This window comes from Microcaecilia unicolor, chromosome 2, assembly GCF_901765095.1.
Source record: "Microcaecilia unicolor chromosome 2, aMicUni1.1, whole genome shotgun sequence".
NCBI lineage: Eukaryota > Metazoa > Chordata > Amphibia > Gymnophiona > Siphonopidae > Microcaecilia > Microcaecilia unicolor.
The window spans coordinates 401251491-401271896 of NC_044032.1; the positions used below are offsets into that span (position 1 = coordinate 401251491).

General features: G+C 43.4%; 1 protein-coding gene across 2 annotated transcripts in view; it reads right to left on the reverse strand.

Moving 5' to 3' along the window:
- Positions 1-20406, reverse strand: part of SLC4A4 (solute carrier family 4 member 4) — a 490468-nt gene that overhangs the window by 17575 nt on the left and 452487 nt on the right. For both annotated transcript variants that reach the window (XM_030190631.1, XM_030190632.1), the window contains exons 21-23: positions 17191-17259; positions 6451-6624; positions 4703-4864 (exon numbers count right to left, since the gene is read on the reverse strand). In XM_030190631.1, coding sequence (XP_030046491.1) covers positions 4703-4864; positions 6451-6624; positions 17191-17259 — 405 coding nt within the window. The remainder of the gene's footprint in view (positions 1-4702; positions 4865-6450; positions 6625-17190; positions 17260-20406) is intronic.

The window sequence follows — 20406 nt, forward strand, 5'->3', positions numbered from 1 at the left end:
AAGTAAGACCCAACACAGGCTGTTTTTCAACGCATAGGCATTCCTCAGTGGTCCTGTCAATAGCACAATTGATGTTAAAAATCCTGCAGAGTTCAAAACAATGTCAATGTATTGCATAGAAGGTAAACACAACCCCCCCCCCCCCCCCCCCCGTTTACTAAGCCGCACTAGCGGCTGGTGGTGCGCTAATGCTGACACAGCTCATTCATTCACTTTGAATGAGCTGTGTCGACAACGTCACATGGCTTAGTAAATGGGGGCTGGGAAAATGTACTGCATGGAGAAAGCTTCGATTGGAGAACTAAGTAACGTCAGTCAAACAGTAACGTCTATTCCCCTGAATAGCGTGAAATGGTGCAAAAAAGCAACCATTAGTTTGTTCTCCAATCGAAACTTTCTCTATGCAGTACATTTTGTGTTTAACTACTATGTAATACATCTACTATAATAATTTGCTCCTCCAACATTCCAATGTGTCTCACTGGGATCGTAACCACCTGCTGACATCACTCCTCCAACGTTCTCCTCCAACGTTCCAATGTGTGTCACTGGGATTGTAACCATCTGCTGACGTCACTCTTCCAGCGTTCTCCGTCCCCCCTCCCTCCCAGTTCCATGGGACCCTGGAACTGGGAGGGAGGGACGGAAGGACAGAGGGAGGGGGGACCCTGGAAATGGGAGGGAGGGAGGGAGGGAGGGGGACACTGGAACTCGGAGTGGGGGAGGGAGGGAGGGGGGCCTGGAAATCGGAGGGAGGTGGAGGGGGCAGGGGAGAGATGCTGCACATTGATGGATGGAGGGGGCAGGGCACAGAGGACGTTGCCTGCATATGGATGAATGCAGGGGAGAGAGCATAATGTATGGGAGGGAGGGGACCCAGAAACTCGGAGGGAGGCAGGGAAGGGACGACCCTGGAACTCAGAGGCAGGGAAGGAGGGGGGGGGACGACCCTGGAACTCGGAGGCAGGGAGGGAGGGGGGACCCTGGAACTGGGAGGGAGGGGGGCCCTGGCACACACACACTCATGCTCACACACACACTCTCTCTCACAGACACACTCGCACCCAGTCTCACTCTCTCTCTGTCACACACACACACTCGCACATTCACTCTCTCTCTCTCACACACTCTCTCAAAAATACACACTCCGAGGACAACCTTGCTAGCGCCCGTTTCATTTGTGTCAGAAACGGGCCTTTTTTTACTAGTCCTATATACAGTGCTATGGAGGCCTTGCAGTCCCATCTGCATATTCTCACAGCCTAGTCCGGGGTGACTTCCAGGTCCACCCCGATCCACCCAGGGCCTCCACTCCAGTTGCCTTGAGCTTTCACTAGCTGCCTTCCAGGTGCTGTGAAGGACTTGCAGCCCATCTGCATATCCTCACAGCCTAGTCCGGGATGACTCCTAGGTCCACCCAGGGACTCTGCACCAGGTGTCTAACGCTTCCATCAGCTGCCTTCCAGGGGCTGTGAAGGACTTGAAGCACATCTGTATATCCCCACAGCTTTCTCCAGTGTGACTCCCAGGTCCCACCCCAATCCACTGCCCCTCCAGGTGCCTAGCACTTCCACCAGCTACCTTCCAGGTGCTGTGGAGGACTTGCAGTCCATCTGCATATCCTCACAGCCTTCTCCGGAGTGACTCCCAAGTCCACCCCGATCCACCCAGGGAAACATCTTCTCTATACTGTTTGTATTTTCTCTCACCATCTCTTCTTCTCATCTCTCAACCTTCAACATTTCCTTCCTTTCATTCAACTAGCTCCATTCTGTCTGAGTACATCTTGTCTATGTCACTGTTGTCATTCCTCTCCATTTCTGTAAGGTGTACCAAACCCCAGCTTTGGCTGACCTCTAGAATCTGCTACCTACGTTCCTGTGCCCGATCTGAACACCTTTGGCTGAAATCCCATGCTCATGCTGACTTCATACATTTCAAATTCTTGCTGACCTCCTTCCAGTCTGCTCTTTAACTTGACAGACTACTACATCCAGTTGACAAACTCTCTTGGTTCAAACCCTCGATGTCTCTTTGTCACACTGAACTCTCTCCTCAAAGTGCCTTTACCTCCAAATTCCCCTTCACTTTCTCCCCAGACTCTGGCTGAGTACTTTCATGGTATGGTTCACAAGATTAACCTTGAATTTTCAACCAAGTCACCTCCACCTCTCCTTCCCTCAGTCCATTCTCTTAATCCTCCTTCAATCCCTGCCTCCTTTTCTTCCTTTTCTGAAATCACTGAAGAGGAAACAGCACATTTTCTTCCCTCCTCCAAACTGACTACCTGTTCCTCTGATCCTATTCCCACCCATCTACTTAGCACTACCTCTCCTACTGTCATCCCATCTTTCATAGCCTCAATCTTTCACTTTCCACTGCAACTGTTAACGATGCCTTCAAACATACCGTAGTTACACCACTCCTCACAAAAAACTTCATTGGATCCTGTCCTTCCAACTATCGCCCCATCCCTCCTCCCTTTCCTATCCAAGATACAGGGATGTACTGTTCACCGCCACTGTCTTGACTTTCTTTCATCCCAAGCTATTCTTGATCCATTTCAACCTGGCTTTCGCCCTCTTCATTCAACTGAAATAGCACTTGCTAAAGTCTCCAATGACCTGTTTCTGGCCAGATCCAAAGGTCTCTATTCTATCCTCATCCTTCTCAATCTATCTGCTGCTTTTGACACTGTTGATCACCACCTACTCCTTGATACACTGTCCTCACTTGGATTTCAGGACTCTGTTCTTTCCTGGTTATCTTCTTATCTCTCCCATTGCACTTTTATTGTATACTTTTTATTGGATCCTCCACTTCTATCCCACCATCAGTTGGTGTACCTCATGGATCTGTCTTGGGACTTCTTTTCTCCATCTATTCTTCTTCCCTTGGTACTCTGATCTCATCCCAGGTTTTCAGTATCACCTTTATGCTGATAACTACCAGATCTACCTATTCACACCAGAAATTTCAGCAGGAATCCAGGCCCAAGTATCAGCCTGTCTGTCTGACATTAATGCCTGGATGTTTCATCACCATCTGAAACTAAACATTACCGAGACTGAGCTTCTTATTTTTCCCCCTAAACCCACCTCTCCTCTTCCCCCATTTTCTATCTCTGTGGATAACGTCTCATCAGCTCGTAACCTTGGGGTTATCTTTGACTCCTATCTCTCTTTCTCTGCACATATCCAACAGACTGCTAAAACCTGTCGTTTCTTTCTCTATATCATCACCAAAATCTATCCTTTCCTTTCTGAGCACACTACCAAACCTTTATCCACACTCTTAACACCTCTCGTTCAGACTACTTCAACTTGCTTCTCACAGATCTCCCACTAAGCCACCTCTCTCCTTTTCAATCTGTTCAAAATTCTGGTGCACAACTTGGCTGCAAATGGGTGGGAAAATGTGGGGTACAAATGTAGCAAATAAATAAATAAATAAATATTCCACCAGTGTTGCTATGTTCATATTAGCCTTCTCCTCAAGTCACTTCATTGGCTCCCTATTCACTTTTGCATACAGTTCAAACTGCTCTTATTGACTTACAAGTGCATTCACTCTGAAGCTCTTCAGTACCTCTCCACTCTTATCTCTCTCTATACTCCTCCCCAGGAACTCCGTTCATTGGGTAAATCTCTCTTATCTGTACCCTTCACCCCCACTGCCAACTCCAGACTCCGTTCCTTTTATCTTGCTGCACCATATGCCTGGAATAGATTTCCTAAGCCAGGACGTTAACCTCCATCTCTGGCTGTCTTCAAATCTAGACTAAAAGCCCATCTTTTTGATGCCGATTTTAACTTCTAGCCCCTATTCACTTGTACAGTACCCATATCTGTTTTATCATTCCCACTTTAGTAATTCCCTTATCTGTCCTGTTTTTCTGTCCTGATTAAATTATAAGCTCTACCGAGCAGGGACTGTCTCTTCAAGTTCAAATATACAGTGCTATGTACGTCTAGTAGTGCTATAGGAATGTTAAGTAGTAGTAGTACTATATATTGCTTCTATAAGTCCTATTCACCAGAAATTTTGAAAATCAGTCAAAGGCAGTTTCAGTTACACCCAGCTCACTGAGTTCTGCCAGTAATGATGCATGGTCTACTCCAGGCACCCAATATGTGAAATTGTAAAAGCACAACCTGTGAGCCATAACTCAAAGCTCTCTTTACCTCAGTGATCAACACTACTAACAATGTCTCAGTACTATGTAGGCTTTGAAAGCTATATTGAGAGTGATGTAAACTATCAAATTTATCTGAATAAGAAACCAATTGGAATGAGACCAAAGACTCTGAGTTTGATTTAAAAAAAAAAGTATAGAAGCTATTGGACTCTGGCTTTAGACAAATCAAAATTTGAAGATTTAGGAATTGGATGCTACTAACAATATGCGGGGGAGGGGGGGGAGATCAAATGGTATCTGAGTAGGGGTGATGTTTAGTCACTCTCTGGATAATGTATTTGTAGAAGTAAGAATACAAATATAGCTCACTTAATTTTATGTGGAAAACTTACACTGTACAGTTAGGGACACATGGATATTTTGGCAGAACTAATGCATAAAGATATATGTATATCTTAACTGTGTTACCTTTATTCAGTCACCATCCTGCTGAATACTGCCCTCAAGATATTTTTCAGTATTTTCTTTTAAATAACATTGCTACACTACCAAACTGGTTCTTACATCTTCGTTGTCACTATCGAAACTGCCCTTCTTCTTTTTCTTCTTTTTCTCATCCTCCTTTTTCTTCTTGTCTTTCTCTGGAATGACATCATCTAAGAAACTGAGGTCATGCTGGGAAAAGAGGCAATCCATGGCCTTTCTCACAGCCACAAGCGCCAAGATCTGGAGGGACAAAAATTCAAACAGATCATTTTTATTTCTTTTCTTGCTCACTTCTGTGATGTTTAAACGAGGCTGGAATAAGAAGGGTAGCACTTAACTGACAGCAACCTTATTTCTCTTGCCCCTACATTTGAGATAGCACTGGACAACATCCTATCCTATCACATCCTTATCCTTTTACTGTATGGAGTCCATCAGGGATCCATTTTAACATCCACCCTGTTTAAAATTTTTACTGCTCCTCTGGCCACTTTTATACAGACACTTGGACTCCATTATCTATCTCTTTGCTCCTGGCTACTCATGACAATTGGGATAGTAATTGCTCAACAGAATCTGGACACAAACTCTCAAGAACGTTTACTTGGATAGAGTAATATAAACCCAATATTCAGCCCGTGGCGGTACACGGCGTCAGAGCCACTCACAGTAGCAGGCTGAACTGATCCTGGATATTCAATGCTAGGATATGCACAGCTCCCATCATTGAATATCTGGGTACCAGCAGTCACCTGGAAGTTAAATGGGCACAAAATATTCAGACTGATGCCCGCTTAACTTCACCACATAAGGTTAGGACAGCCTTTTTGCTGTCTTAACTTTATGTGGTTACTTAGCTGTTTAGGGGGTTAAAATCACTGCTATTCAGCTAAGTAGGTGCTCCCCATGCCTAATGTAACCGGTTAGGAGATGGCAAGTTAGCGGGGATATTCAGAAGCACTGACCGAATAGTACCACTAAGTGGCGCTAAATATCATGTGCTGGGTTGCTCAGCGGGGTTTAACCGGAAAGGAGAGCCTTTTGAATATTGGGCAGAGATTTTATAAACTGCCTTTCCAGATACTTCCACTCACGGCAAACAGTTACAGAACAACAACAAAAAAAGTCTATTATACAAATTAATTACACTAAACTCCAACCTTAGGAAGACTTGCAGGCAAGTCCACTTGATATCTAGGAGTTTCTGTCAAAGTGTGTATATATTTGGCCTAAATGACCTCCAGCTGCAAGTTATTCTATGAAGCTTCCAAATACTGAAGAAACAAAATCTTATGGAAAATAAAATCTGTGTGGTCACCAAAAGTGAAACAGGTCATTTGATCTTTGTTCTAAAAAAAAAAAAAAGAGCAATATTTTTGAGCTTTCATGACAAAAGGGTAGCAAGACCTTTTATTCAAAGACCATATAACAAAGAGCAGCACAGAGAGGGTCCCAAGTATGCATAGCTGCATAGTCTAACAAATCAAACATTATTACAGATGAATGTATAAAGCCAGGCAATTTCAAGGTAAAATAAATTCAACCAGGGCAGCAATAACTGATCAAAAAAAACTGTTGCCTCTGGGACAGAAAAAAATGAATTTTAATATCTATTTTTCAAAAGGATTTAAGGGTAAGAAGGCAAAGAAGCATTGACTGTGAAAGGGTCTTAAGGTAGTAACAATGCATGGACTGTAAAAACAATCTGCTGAGGAGGGAAGGGCCTTGCATAGGTTTGGATTTTGTTGTTTTCAGTGCTGGGGATAAACAAGGTGAAAGAAAGAGCATGTGAGAAATTCGAACGGGAGCAGACATGCAGGACTTACCATGACAGGAAATATTATAGCAGCTACAGTTGATTTGAGGATCCAGAGCAGGGCCAGGCACACCACCTGGAGGAACGTGAACAAGTGCACCCGGCGCAGTGGAACATGGCGCAGATAAATAAAATCGGGCTGATGTTTTGCAGGCATCAAAAGAAGCTTCAGACGATCCATGAACTAAATAATTAGGGGGGATGGGGAGGGGGGAATTAAACACAGAAATTACATTTTTACCTACAGGAATGGACATATAATGATAACCGTTTACAATATTTTCAGTCTTATTTTCAAAGTGGCCTTCTCGCTGATAAAATTATCTTGCCCAAAACTCATAATGAATAATTGGAAGGATAATGTGTACATGTTGCTATAACATTTTGTGAGCCACATTGAGCCTGCAAATAGGTGGGAAAATGTGGGATACAAGCACAGCAAATAAATAAATAATTCACATCTATCTTTATACATGTGCTGAAATTGAATTCTCATATACAGAAAAAATAAAACCATTCTGGAAAATAACTCCCCTACACAAACAAATAGAAGAAATTAGATCTTTATCTCTCCAATATTGTTTAATATTAATCCTTTGTCCTTTATATTCTCTTGAATACGCCCCCTTTTAATATTTTTTCTATCAACCATTGCTCACTTGTATATTGTATTTATTGTATTCTCTCTGATTATTGTTTAGTTATTGTTTGTTACTTATTTTTGTACTTTTCAAATTTTTCAATAAAAAATTATTTAAAAAAAATTATTTTGTAAGATAGCAGGATAAACACAGCTTGCAGGAACATTGCTCAATAGTTCAGCTTGGTATGCATTTCTAGTTTTTACATGGTTTTCTTTTCCACCCCATTTTTATCACATTAGAGCATCTCCATCACTACCACCACAGTACAGCTATGACATTTTACCACTTCTACCTGGGTCTGAACTCAGTGGATCTGACTGGGATTTGGCAGGGGAAAGGGGTTGAGGTGGGAAGATCTGCCACCATGGATAAATCATGCATGCTTACCAGGTCTCACTATGAGAGCACAGCACTCCTACTTCTGAAGCACACCCACTACTGATCTCAATATTTAGTGGAATAAATAATATATCATTTTAAATAGATAAGTCATCCAGGAACACAGGTGCCCATGGTCCTTTATCCAATTCTAGTGTAACTATGAATATACATGCCTATAAATTAGGTACACTCACTTATGCCTGCCGTAGAGCTGGAATGTGTGAAATGGGGGTCCTTTTACTAAGCGGTGGTAAGCACAATGCGAGCTTACTGCTCGCTATTCTAGAACTACAGGTCGGTGGTAGTTCTTATCTCCAGCGAGCGCCATTTCCAGCACTGGTGTTTATGTGACAATAATTAGGCAGGTTAGAACAGGAGCCCTTACCACCACCTCAATGGGTGGCAGTAAATGCTCCCCCCTGAAATGGCTGTATGGTAAGTGTTTCACTTACCACATGGCCATTTCTTTAAAAAAATAAAAAGAAAAGACAGCCTTTTACCTACTGCAGTAAAAGAGGACCTCAGTGGGGGAGTGGCCTAATAGTTAGTACAACGAGCTTTGATCCTGGCAACCTGGGTTCAATTCCCACTGTAGCTCCTTGTGACCATGGTAGTAGTAGTCAAAAGCATGCAATGATGCTAGCGCAGGCCCCCTTTTACTGCAGCTTAGTAAAAGGTGCTCTTAAGTGCTACAGATATGTGCATAACTTACAGTATTCTGAAATTTACATAACTATGTACCCTTACCCATGCTCTGCCCAGACTCCGCTTATGTGTATGCCCACCTGTAAAATACGCACTGTGTAAGATTTATAGAATAGTGTTTAGGCAGAAGTCTGGAATATACATGCATGTATGTCACTATTATTTATATTTATTTATTAGGATTTATCGCCTTTTTGGAGGAATTCGCTCAAGGCGGTGTACAGTAAGAACAGATCCAACATGAGAAATAGGAAATTACAGCAGTAAAACTATTCAAAAACAATGCAAAGTATGGCAAGGGTATACTACTTACAATGTCAAGACAATACGTAATAGAACATTATAATTGATAGTGAAGGGTAAAGCAAAGATGGAACAAATAGATAGGTAAGAGAGTAAGAAGAGTTAGAAAGTAAGGTGATTAATTTAAAGAAAGTTGCTTTTAACTGTAAAAAAGGAGACTATGATAAAATGAGAACGGTGAAAAAAAAACTTAGAGGAGCGGCTGCGAGGGTCAAAAATTTACATCAGGCGTGGATGCTGTTCAAAAATACTGTCCTGGAAGCCCAGGCCAAATATATTCCGCGTATTAAAAAGGAGGATGGAAGATCAAACGACAGCCGGCATGGTTAAAAAGTGAGGTGAAGGAAGCTATTAGAGCTAAAAGAAAATCCTTCAGAAAATTGAAGAAGGAACCAACTGAAAATAATAAGAAACAGCATAAGGAATGTCAAGTCAAATGTAAAGCGCTGATAAGGAAGGCTAAGAGGGACGTCGAAAAAAAAATTGCTTTGGAGGCCAAAACACATAGTAAAAAATTTTCTAGGTATATTAAAAGCAGGAAGCCAGCAAAAGAATCGGTTGGATCGCTAGATGACCGAGGAGTAAAAGGGGCGATCAGGGAAGACAAAGCCGTAGCGGAGAGATTAAATGAATTCTTTGCTTTGGTCTTCACCAAGGAAGATTTGGGTGGGATACCGGTGCCAGAAATGGTATTCGAAGCTGACGAGTTGGAGAAACTTAATGAATTCTCTGTAAACCTGGAGGATGTAATGGGGCAGTTCTACAAACTGAAGAGTAGCAAATCTCCTGGACTGGATGGTATTCACCCCAGAGTACTGACAGAACTGAAAAATGAACTTGCGGAGCTATTGTTAGTAATATGTAATTTATCCTTAAAATCGAGCATAGTACCAGAAGATTGATGAGTGGCCAATGTAACGCCAATTTTTAAAAAAGGTTCCAGAAGAGATCCGGGAAATTATAGACCAGTGAGTGTGACGTCGGTGCCGGGCAAAATGGTAGAGACTATTATAAAGAACAAAATCACAGAGCATATTCAAAAGCATGGATTAATGAGACAAGGTCAACATGGATTTAGTGAAGGGAAATCTTGCCTCACCAATCTACTACATTTCTTTGAAGGAGTGAACAAACATGTGGATAAAGGTGAGCCGGTTGATATTGTGTATCTGGATTTTCAGAAAGCGTTCGACAAAGTACCTCATGAAAGACTCCAGAGGAAATTGGAGAATCATGGGATAGGAGGTAGTGTTCTATTGTGGATTAAAGGCTGGTTAAAAGATAGAAAACAGAGAGTAGGGTTAAATGGTCAGTATTCTCAATGGAGAAGGGTAGGTAGTTAGTGGGGTCTGTGCTGGGACCGCTGCTTTTCAACATATTTATAAATGACCTAGAGATGGGAGTAACTAGTGAGGTAATTAAATTTGCTGATGACACAAAGTTATTAAAAGTTGTTAAATCGTGGGAGGATTGTGAAAAATTACAAGAGGACCTTACGAGACTGGGAGACTGGGCGTCTAAATGGCAGATGACGTTTAATGTGAGCAAGTGCAAAGTGATGCATGTGGGAAAGAGGAACCTGAATTATAGCTACGTCATACAAGGTTCCACGCTAGGAGTCACAGACCAAGAAAGGGATCTAGGTATCGTCGTTGATGATATGTTGAAGTCTTCTGCTCAGTGTGCTGCTGCAGCTAACAAAGCAAATAGAATGTTAGGTATTATTAAGAAAGGAATGGAAAACAAAAATGAGGATGTTATAAAGCCTTTGTATCGCTGCATGGTGCAACCGCACCTCGAATATTGTGTTCAACTGTGGTCGCCGTATCTCAAAAATGAAATAGTGGAAATAGAAAAGGTGCAGAGAAGGAGTGGAATGGGTAGATGTGAAGCATCTGTTTACGCTTTCCAAAAATACTAGGACAAGGGGGCATGCGATGAAGCTACAATGTAGCAAATTTAAAACAAATCAGAGAAAATGTTTCTTCACTCAACGTGTAAAACACTGGAATTCGTTGCCGGAGAATGTGGTAAAGGTGGTTAGCTTAGCAGAGTTTAAAATAGGTTTGGGTGGCTTCCTAAAGAAAAAGTCCATAGACCATTATTAAATGGACTTGGGGAAAATCCACTATTTCTGGGATAAGCAGTATAGAATGTTTTGTACTTTTTTGGGATCTTGCCAGGTATTTGTGACCTGGATTGGCTACTGTAGGAAACAGGATGCTGGGCTTGATGGACCTTTGGTCTTCCCAGTATGGCAATACTTATGTACTTATGCACATGAGATGGTTTATTAACAGCTCAGCTAGGGTAGGAGTGGATAAACAAGTCCTGCTGCAGTATGTGCAGCCCAAGTCACTCCTTGTGTATGTGTGAGTGAGACTAACAAGTTAGTTACTTCTTCCATTAAAGGCCTGGTTTAAGAGCCAAGCTTTCACCTGCTTCCTGAAGTAGAGATAGTCTTGTGTTAAGTGGAGCCTTTCAGGCAGTGCATTCCTGACTGTTGGGGCTACTCCGGAGAAGGCTCGCTTGAGGGTATCACATTGTGTAATGTCTTTTGGAGAGGGTGTGGTCAGTGATAGTCCTGGCGAGGACCTTAGTGTCCTTGGCGGTGTGTAGAGGATCATCCTGTTCTTCAGGTATTTGTGGCCATTTCCTTTGAGGGCCTTGAAGATCAAACATACAGTTTTAAATTTAGCCTTGTATTGTACTGGTAGCCAATGATGTTTTTGCAGAAATGGTGTGATGTGGTCACGTCGCTTCAACCTTCTATGAGTCTTGTTGCTGCATTCTGAATCAACTGGAGCTGGTGCAGGCCCTTTGTAGTCAGACCACTGTATAGTGCATTGCAGTAATCCAGTCTTGATGCTATCATGGCATGCACAACTGAGATAAGATTTACCTTCTCGATGTAAGGAGAGAGGCAGCATAGCTGTTGCAAATAGTAGAAACAGCTATTGAAGGTTGCTTGAATTTGGAGAATCAGAGTGTTGAATCTAACTATATTCCAAGGCTCCTGTCTTGTGATTTGAGGGGGAGTTCGTACTTTCTAAAAGGGATTTTGATGTCAGGTATGTATCCACTTGTGTTAGGGACCCAGAGAAGCTTGGTTTTACTTGGGTTCAGGCAAATTTTGTTGTGTTTAGGGCATTCTTGAATTGATGTTAGACAGGTAATCAGTTTATTCAAGGCTGTGGGTAAGTCAGGTTCAATGGGTATGAGTAGCTGCACATCATCCGCATAGATGTAGAACTGAGTGTCCACTGATTGAATCAGCTGTCCTAACTTTATACAGCAAGTTAACCAGGCACTAGTATGAATACTGGCCGCTGCCTAATTAACTTCCAGGTTAGTGCTCATACCCAGATATTCAATGCCAGGAGCCACACATGCCTCAGCATCCGGGGTTAGTTCAGTCTGCGGCTGGAAGCAGCTTGCCAACTGCTTACCGCCATAAGCTGAATATCGGGCCCACAGTATGGGGTTGGTCAGGCAAATAAATTCATCCCATTCCAACACTATAACATTTTCAAAATATATGTATAATGGATGTATGTGGTGTTGCTACCTGTCAGATTGTATTTCAAACAGATTATTTATTTGCATATTTAAAGTCCATCTAAACTAAGCGGATCACAAAAGTAAAATTCATACCATATTGTTTCTAATAATTGCCTGGAATACTAGAAACACTTCTTTTTTCTGTATGAAATCTAGGGTGGGATATTATTGGACGCCCTTCAATTTTTAGCTCTCCTCCAGACCTTCCACGTACTGTTCCCTCTTAGCTGAGCGGGACTCCACCATCTACAGTCCTGCTACTGGGGGGGGGGGGGTGCTGTTTCACTATCACATTTCCAATAGTGAGGAACAGGCAACTCTGCAGGATTGCCTGTCCGTAGCAATTGAAAACACAATACTGAAGCAACCTCCCCCCCCCCCTGTCAGCAGTGCAGTTGGAGGACTTCCGCTCATTTTAGAAGGAACAGTGCTACTGCTACATCAAGGGTCAGAGCTGGTGTAGATATGCTGGGGCCCAGGTCAGAAAATAAAGGAAGGAGCCTTCCAGATCCTTGCCTCCCTTCCAATCTCCCCATCTGCCATTATTATCATACCAATAGACACTCACCAAATACAGAACAAGAGATCACAAAAATTGAACTGGGAATCCTAAGAAGTTACAGTTGGCATGTACTGCAACACTAGAGAAATAAAAACAGATATGCATTTTCTTTACTACTGAGCACAGTACAAATATATCTGCTATGCACATTTTCCAAAGCGAACATATTCCATTTAATACATTCAAAATAAAATGCTTTATTTCTACCTTTGTTATCTGGACATTTTACTTTTCCATCATGATGATTTCAGTTTTTCTTTTCTGCTTTCCTGTCTGTCTTCTGCTAATTCTCCTTCAAGTGGCTGCTGTCCATTTATCTTTTCTATTCTCTCCTGTCCACCACCATGTCCAAGCTCTCTCCCCTTCCTCCATCTCTCTGTCTCTCTTCCTTGTGCCCTGAGTCCAACATCTCTCTCTTTCTTCATCCTCCTCCCCATACAGCATCTCTCCCCCTTCTCCACATCCAACATTTCTCCCTCTCTCTCCCCCAGTGCATCTCTCCACCCCCTCCAACATTTCTCCCTCACTTGCCCCTATCTCCCCCATGCAGCATCTCTTCCTCCCACCCCACTTTTAACAATTCTTCCTCTCCCTCCAACCCATGCAGCATCTCTCTCTCCCACACCACCTCCAACAATTCTCTGTTTCCCCCAACCCATCCCATGTCCAGCAATTCTTCTCTCTTCCCCTACACCTCATGCAGCATCTATCCCTCCCTCCCATCCCAAAATTAACCCTTTCCCTTCCCTTCCCCATGTGCATTACCTCTTTCCTCCCCTATCCTCCACCTTCATGCATTTCTTTGTCAGTGTAATCCTCGGTCTGAATCTCCCCTCTCCTCACCATCTTCACAAATGTTTCTTTCAAATCAAAGGGTTGCTAGAAGCAGCAGCGAAAGCAATTCTCACGTGCAGCCCATGGCTTACCTGGAAGCCTCCCCTCTGCCACATACTGCTCAGTCAAAAACATGAAATTGCATTGAGTAAGGCCGGTAAGTGGCAGAGGGGAGGCTTCCGGTTTAGCCGCGGGCAGCATGTGAGAATTGCTATTGCTGCCAGCAACCCCTTGATTTGAGAAAGGTTTGTGAAGGGATGGAAATTAAGGACCGCGGGAGCCTCCAGAGCCCAGCTTGCTCCCTCACATACCAGCACTGTTAAAGGTGCAGAGCTTCTGGGTGGGGCTGAGCCCAAATTGGATGGGCCTAAGGCTATGCCCCTGGTTTTCAGAGCGTCTAACCACATCATTTTGTTCAAAAATAAGCACATTGTTTTCTAATTGATATAGCAGTAACAAGTCATATTGTTCAACCCCCCCCCCCCCCCCCCAATTGCCTGGGAGGAGAGGGTTTTACCTCTATTGGTACCAAACATGTCCTAAAGTATTCAAATGTATGCTTCCTGGGCAAGCCCTCATAGTGATCCTGCCCCAATAACACCTTTATCAAAGATATGTAGCCCAAGTATAAAACCTAATTATGTATGGAAGAAAAAAATATCCCTCATGCACCAACTAGCATAATACAAATTTATGTTTTATGCATACTTTTTCCCTTGTCTATTAATGACCTAAGTTCACCATATTGCTCTTGAGGAACAAACTTTGACAGACCTTCCACCTAGTTCTGAATGTTTCACATCTATTGGTCCTTGAAGAGTTGGTAAGAGGCTTTGTGTGAGGGATGTGAGTGGAGCACTCTTAAAAAGTTTCCTCTCAAGAAAGTCCAGGGTATGTGTGTCCTTTCCATAGGCACTGAGTGGGTTCTCATCTAGGTGGCCTTCTTAAGAGTAGATTTGACCACCGACTGGTATGGTGGCTGCTATTTCTTGAATCTGGTAACCTTCTGGACTCTGTATACAGTCTACCTTCTTATTCACAGGTTACACAGAGGCTGGCCTCCCACATTCTTTCCATTCACACTTAAGGATGGTATGAATGGACACATGCAAAAAAAAAAAAGTGAGCACTTTCAGTTTCCCTATAAACATAAAGGATAAGGTTCCCATGTAAGAAAAGGTCCTCTACTGTATTCTTTAAGAAACAAATATTGCGTTGGCTTCGTTTGATGTTTTAACAGGAGATGTTCCATGTTCTTGTGGAAGAGGAATAACATTGTATAATATGAATAACATGAACTCCAGTCAGCTCATTAACTCATAGATGCTGCTCATTAAGCAGTGACTCTGAGGTGGCAGAGTTCAAACTGTTCTCGATATCAGTACTGCCAATGAGCAAACACAGATGTGCCTCACCCAGCTTCCAAGAATACTTTTTATAAGCGTGTGCTGCTTATTTTTCAAATAGAAAGTATCACTTAGAAAGGATGAATTTTATTGTTTTCCTGAAAAATGACTTTCAACCTCCTGTAAAAGATTACATTTATGTCATGCTTTTGTTGGGAGGAGAGAGGTTAAGAAACTGGAGGGTTTCTGCCCTGGATTCAACTTTCTTCTCTAGCTTAAATGCAATAGTCTCAGCCATTTTCCTGACAAATTGGAGAAGGGGATATCCTCTGGTGGAGAATTTCTCCTTTCCTTTGGAAGACAGATGCTCAAGCACAGATCATCAGACTTCTCCTGGATCAGAGAAGACTTCTGATGTATAACTGGAGCTCTAGAACTGCTCAGACTATGTCAGAGAACAACTCTTTAGGACATGTCTGATTTTATGTGTGTCTACCACTCTGTGAGGGTTCCCTTTGTCTGTTTGGATCCAGATTTTAATGTAGGTTGGTGCCTTGGTGGAGTTTCACAAAGCATTGGAAACTGACATCAGAGTAGCCAGTACTGGTGCCAAGATACTTTGATGCTTTTGGCATCCATTCTATGCATCCAGGCATTGCCAGTTTCCAGGATCAGCTGAGGCTCTGCCTGCATCAAGGTCAATGAAGGAAACTGAGCCAGTTGGCAGTTCAGCATCTTCAGGATCCTCTTGTCTGACTTCTCCTTGAAAGCTGTTTATGCCAAGACCAAGTGAGGTATGGGAGAAGAGATGAAATCCTCTTGAATTACTTGAAGTGCTTCAGTAACTGCACACTGAGCCCTCGGAGACTGTTGCACTCATCAGGATGTTGTCAATGATAAATGGTCTTCTCTGTAGGGATGTCTGGGTGATGGAATTGTAGCTGCAACATCTTCTTGTCTCTGGCATTACACAATGCTGATACCGCTTTGCCTTCTCTTGATGCTTGCATCCCAAAAGTACAGTGTAAATGCCAATATTTCTGGAAAACAATAATCCTTAAGATATTCAAAACAATGTCAATCACAAAAATATATATGTGAATGAGGGACTTTCAGAAAACTTGCACATCTTTCATGCAACCAAAGTTATAAGTTACTTTGCACTCTCTACTGTAATAGCAAACACCCCCCCCCCCCCCCCCCCCACACACACACACTTGTCTTCAATGTGGAGACAGCAATAACAAATAAAATTTTAATCACCATTTACAATCTCTCAATCTCTTGACACTTGGTATTGGAATCCCTTAATGCTGAAGCAATGGAATCCTTCACATTCTTCAGTGGGCATTCAAACTCGGTAAGCCCTGATGGCTTCTATTGATGCTCGACTCCAAGGATAATTGTATTTCCTCAGAGTTGAAGCAATCCCAGAATGTGGTGCAGTTGAAGCTACTAAGTAGTAAATTTAAAACAAACCGGAGAAAACATTTCTTCACTCATCATGTACTTAAACTCTAGAATTCATTTCCAGAGAATGTGGTAAAAGCAGTTAGCTTAACAGGGTTTAAAAAGGTTTGGATAATTTCCTAAAAGAAAAGCCCATAAGCCATTATTATCATGGACTTGGGAAAATCTACTGAGAATTTTTAGGATAAACTTTGAGATTTGTATCTAAAGTGGATAATAACATTCTAAATTGAACAAAAGTAATTCTTCAATCCTAGAAGAACAGTCGTATTGCTACTAAAATACCGTTAATGCTGGAAAGGCTCTGGTGAGCAACATGCAGAAAACAATGGAAACCTTTTCAACCTCTCTGCAAATATTTATAATGGACATGGTTATGGTGTAAGAAAATGTCTCCCACTGCGTTCTTTAACAAAAGAGATTTCTGTTGTTGCTGTTTTTTCCAGTGTTTTAACAATAAATGTTCTATGTTCATGCTGAAAGGGAATAACATTGTACAATATAAATCACACTAAATTGATCTGACTCAAGGTTTCATAGCTGCTGTCTCAGTCAGAGGTCCTGGTGTGTTAAATGAGTCTGTGGTGGCAGTGTGAACACTGTTCTCAGTACTGCTACTGGCAGTGAGTGAACAGAGGTGTGTTTAATGCAGCTTCCACATATACTTTATAAGATTGTGCCGTTTGTTTTGCATTGTTTAGAAGGAACGGCTTTTGTTGTTATCCTGAAAAATGACTTTCAACCTCCGATAAAAGAAAACATTCATGTGATATCTTTGTAAACACCTGGTAACCCTGATGGACTTTTTCTGCACACAAATGGCAGGGCAGGCAGCGAGATGAAGAAATATTTAATGCCAGTTAATGATTATTGTCACCATTCCATGGTTCTCTGGAAGAACTGCTGTAACCATTAAAATAAACTGAACTGACATGGGAACTTACCTGCACTCCATTAAGAGAAGCGACTCCCATGTACAAGAACACGCCGTAGAGCACAGGCATGGGAATAAACTGAGGGCAGACAGGGAAAACAAATGAAAAACAAGTATTAGAAACACAAATGCCAAATGCTGGGGCACATAAATCAGAGAACATTTCATATCCCACCATCACTGTTCTCCCCCCCCCCCCCCCCCCCCACAAATAACTGTAGAAGGCACTCAGCCACCCCAACTAGTAAAGCCCTCTAAAAGTAAGGTTACAGATCCCAACATTATTACAAAGTCAAAGCACAGTGGATATCCCTAAAATGCTGACTGGTAGATTCCCCACAGCCTGAGAGGATTATTATTTACTTTTTTTTCAATCATTTTTTTTTATTTAACAGTGTTCTATATTGCCTTTTCCAGGAAGGCTGTGAAGTGGTTCACAACAAATAAAACAAGTATAAACATTACAAACTCATATTACATAACATTTCAATCGTAACATTTAAATTGCCACACCTCATTGGAGCCGACTCTGTGGGTGCTGTGGCAGTGGCGTAGCAAGGGCGGGGCGCTGGGGGCGGTCCGCCCCAGGTGTCAACGGGTGGGGGGGTGCATCCGTCTAACCCCCACCCCCGGCGCAGCGCCTCCCCCCCGACACGGTCCCCACCTGTCTACGAGCTCCATCCATCTGCAGTGCTGCTGTAAAAATCGCTTCGTCGGCCCTTCCCTCACTCACTGTGTTCCGCCCTCTGACGTTAACTTCCTATTTCCTCAAGTGCGGGACACAGTGAGTGAGGGAAGGGCTGACGAAGCGATTTTTACAGCAGCGCTGCAGATGGATGGAGCTCGTAGACAGGTGGGGACTGTGTCGGGGTGGCGTTATGCCGGTGGGGGGGGGGGTGTCCACGCCGGTGAGGGGGGGTCGTGTTGGTCTGCACCCGGAGGGGGGGGGTGCAGCGGCGATCTGCCCCGGGTGGCAGCCACCCCCGCTACGCCACTGTGCTGTGGGTGCTTGAGCACCCCCAATATTGAGAAAATTCCTTGTATGTGTCCAGGGAGGGGTTATTTCCATTGGGCTTAGCACCCCCAATAGTTTTGAAAAGTTGGCTCCTATGCCACACCTTACATTGTTTCCAAAATGATTTTACATCATTCACAGCTTTTAAAAACAAGGGCCCCTTTTACCAAGCTGCTGCAAAAGGGGGCCTGCACTGGCGTTGGGCGTGTGTTTTTGATGCGCACCAAGCCCCCCCCCCCCCCTTTTACTGAAGCTGGTAAAAGTGTAGTCTTTGTTTTCTACAGGAAATGGCCATGCGGCAAGTAAAGCATTTGCTGTGCGGCCATTTCAGGTGGGAGCCCTTACTGCCACCCATTGAGGTGGTGGTAAGGGCTCCCACGCTAACCCAGTGGTAACTGGGCAGTTCGCGGCACTGCCCAATTACCGCTGGGTACACCCCGGTGCTACAAAAATAAATATATTTTTGAAGCGCCGGATATGATGACGCACAGGGGTGGGAAGTTACCGCTGGGCTGCTGTGGTAGCCCGGCGGTACTTCCTCTTTAGCAAGCAGTAAACCCAAGATGGGCTTATTGTCCCCTTTGTAAAAGGGGCCCAAGGGTAGCGTATTGCAAAGTAAAGGGCCTAGTCAAGAAACAGTCTTACACTACATTATGAGCTGTTGCAGGTAAACGTCGACCAGGTATATAATGACAGAAATAGGATAAATATATAGGAACCTGTTGATAAACACATTTATACATCAGCCATAAGACCTAAAAATTAATTCACTGTGATGCAGGAAGCCAATGTTGTGTTTTAGATACTGGGCTGATGATATGTATTGCTTAGTTTTGTACAAACTTTTCTTTTTCGCATAAACTTCAGTATCACTACAAAGACAAAGCACATTTAAGTGCTATAAACTGTAGACTGATTTTCCTCTCTCTGTCCAACCATATTTTTCACTCAATGAACAGTTAAGCTCTGGAACTCTTTCCTGGAAGATGTGGTAAACATGGTTAGCGTATCTGGGTTACAAAAAAGGTTTGGACATGTTACTGGAGGAAAAGTCCATAGTCTGCTACTGAGACAGACATGCAGGCTTATTTTCGAAAATGATCGCCAGCGATCTTCTGACATAAATCGGGAGATGGCTAGCAATCTCTCAAAAGCGGCGAAATCCGTATAATCGAAAGCGGCTTTTTTGACACCATCGCTGCTTTCCCATCTCCGCGCCGGCGAAAGTTCAAGGGGGCATGTCGGCGGTGTAGCGAAGGCGAGACATGGGTGGGCATGGGCGTGGCTACCAGATGGCCGGCTTTCGCGGATAATGGAAAACAAAAGCGGCATTAAGCAGTATATCACCGGGTTTACTTGGTCCTTTTATTTTCACAACCAAGCCTCAAAAATGTGCCCTAAATGACCAGATGACCACCAGAGGGAATGGGGGATGAGCTCCCCATAGTCCCCCAGTGGTCACCAACCCCCTCCCACACTAAAAAAATACAAATAAAAACCTTTTTATACCAGCCTGTATGCCAGCCTCAAATGTCATACCCAGCTCCCTGACAGCAGTATGTAAGTCCCTGGAGCAGTTTTTAATGGATGCAGTGCACTTCAGGCAGGCAGACCCAGGCCCATCCCCCTCTACCTGTTACACTTGTGGTGGTAAGTGTTGAGCCCTCCAAACCCCCCCAAAACCCACTGTACCCACATGTAGATGCCCCCCTTCACCCATAAGGGCTATGGTAGTGGTGTAGAGTTGTGGGGAGTGGGTTTTGGGGGGCATTTGGGGGGCTCAGCACCCAAGGTAAGGGAGCTATGCACCTGGGAGGTATTTGTATATATTTTTTTAATTTTTAGAAGTGCCCCCTAGGGTGCCCAGTTGCTGTCCTGGCATGTCAGGGGGACCAGTGCACTACAAATGCTGGCTCCTCCCACGACCAAATGCCTTGGATTTCGCTGGGTTTCAGATTGCAGGCATTTTTTTCCATTATCGCTGAAAAACAAAACCGGTGATCTCAAACCCAGCGAACTCTGGCATTTGGCTGGGCTAAACCGTATTATCGAAAAAAAAGATGGCCGGCCATTTTATTTCGATAATACGGTTCCGGCCAGCTGTTGCGCCGCCGCCAAAATAGATCGCCGGTGATCTATTTCGCCGGCGATGTTCGATTATGCCCCTCATGGGGAAGCAACTGCTTGAGTTGGGATTTGTAGCATGGAATG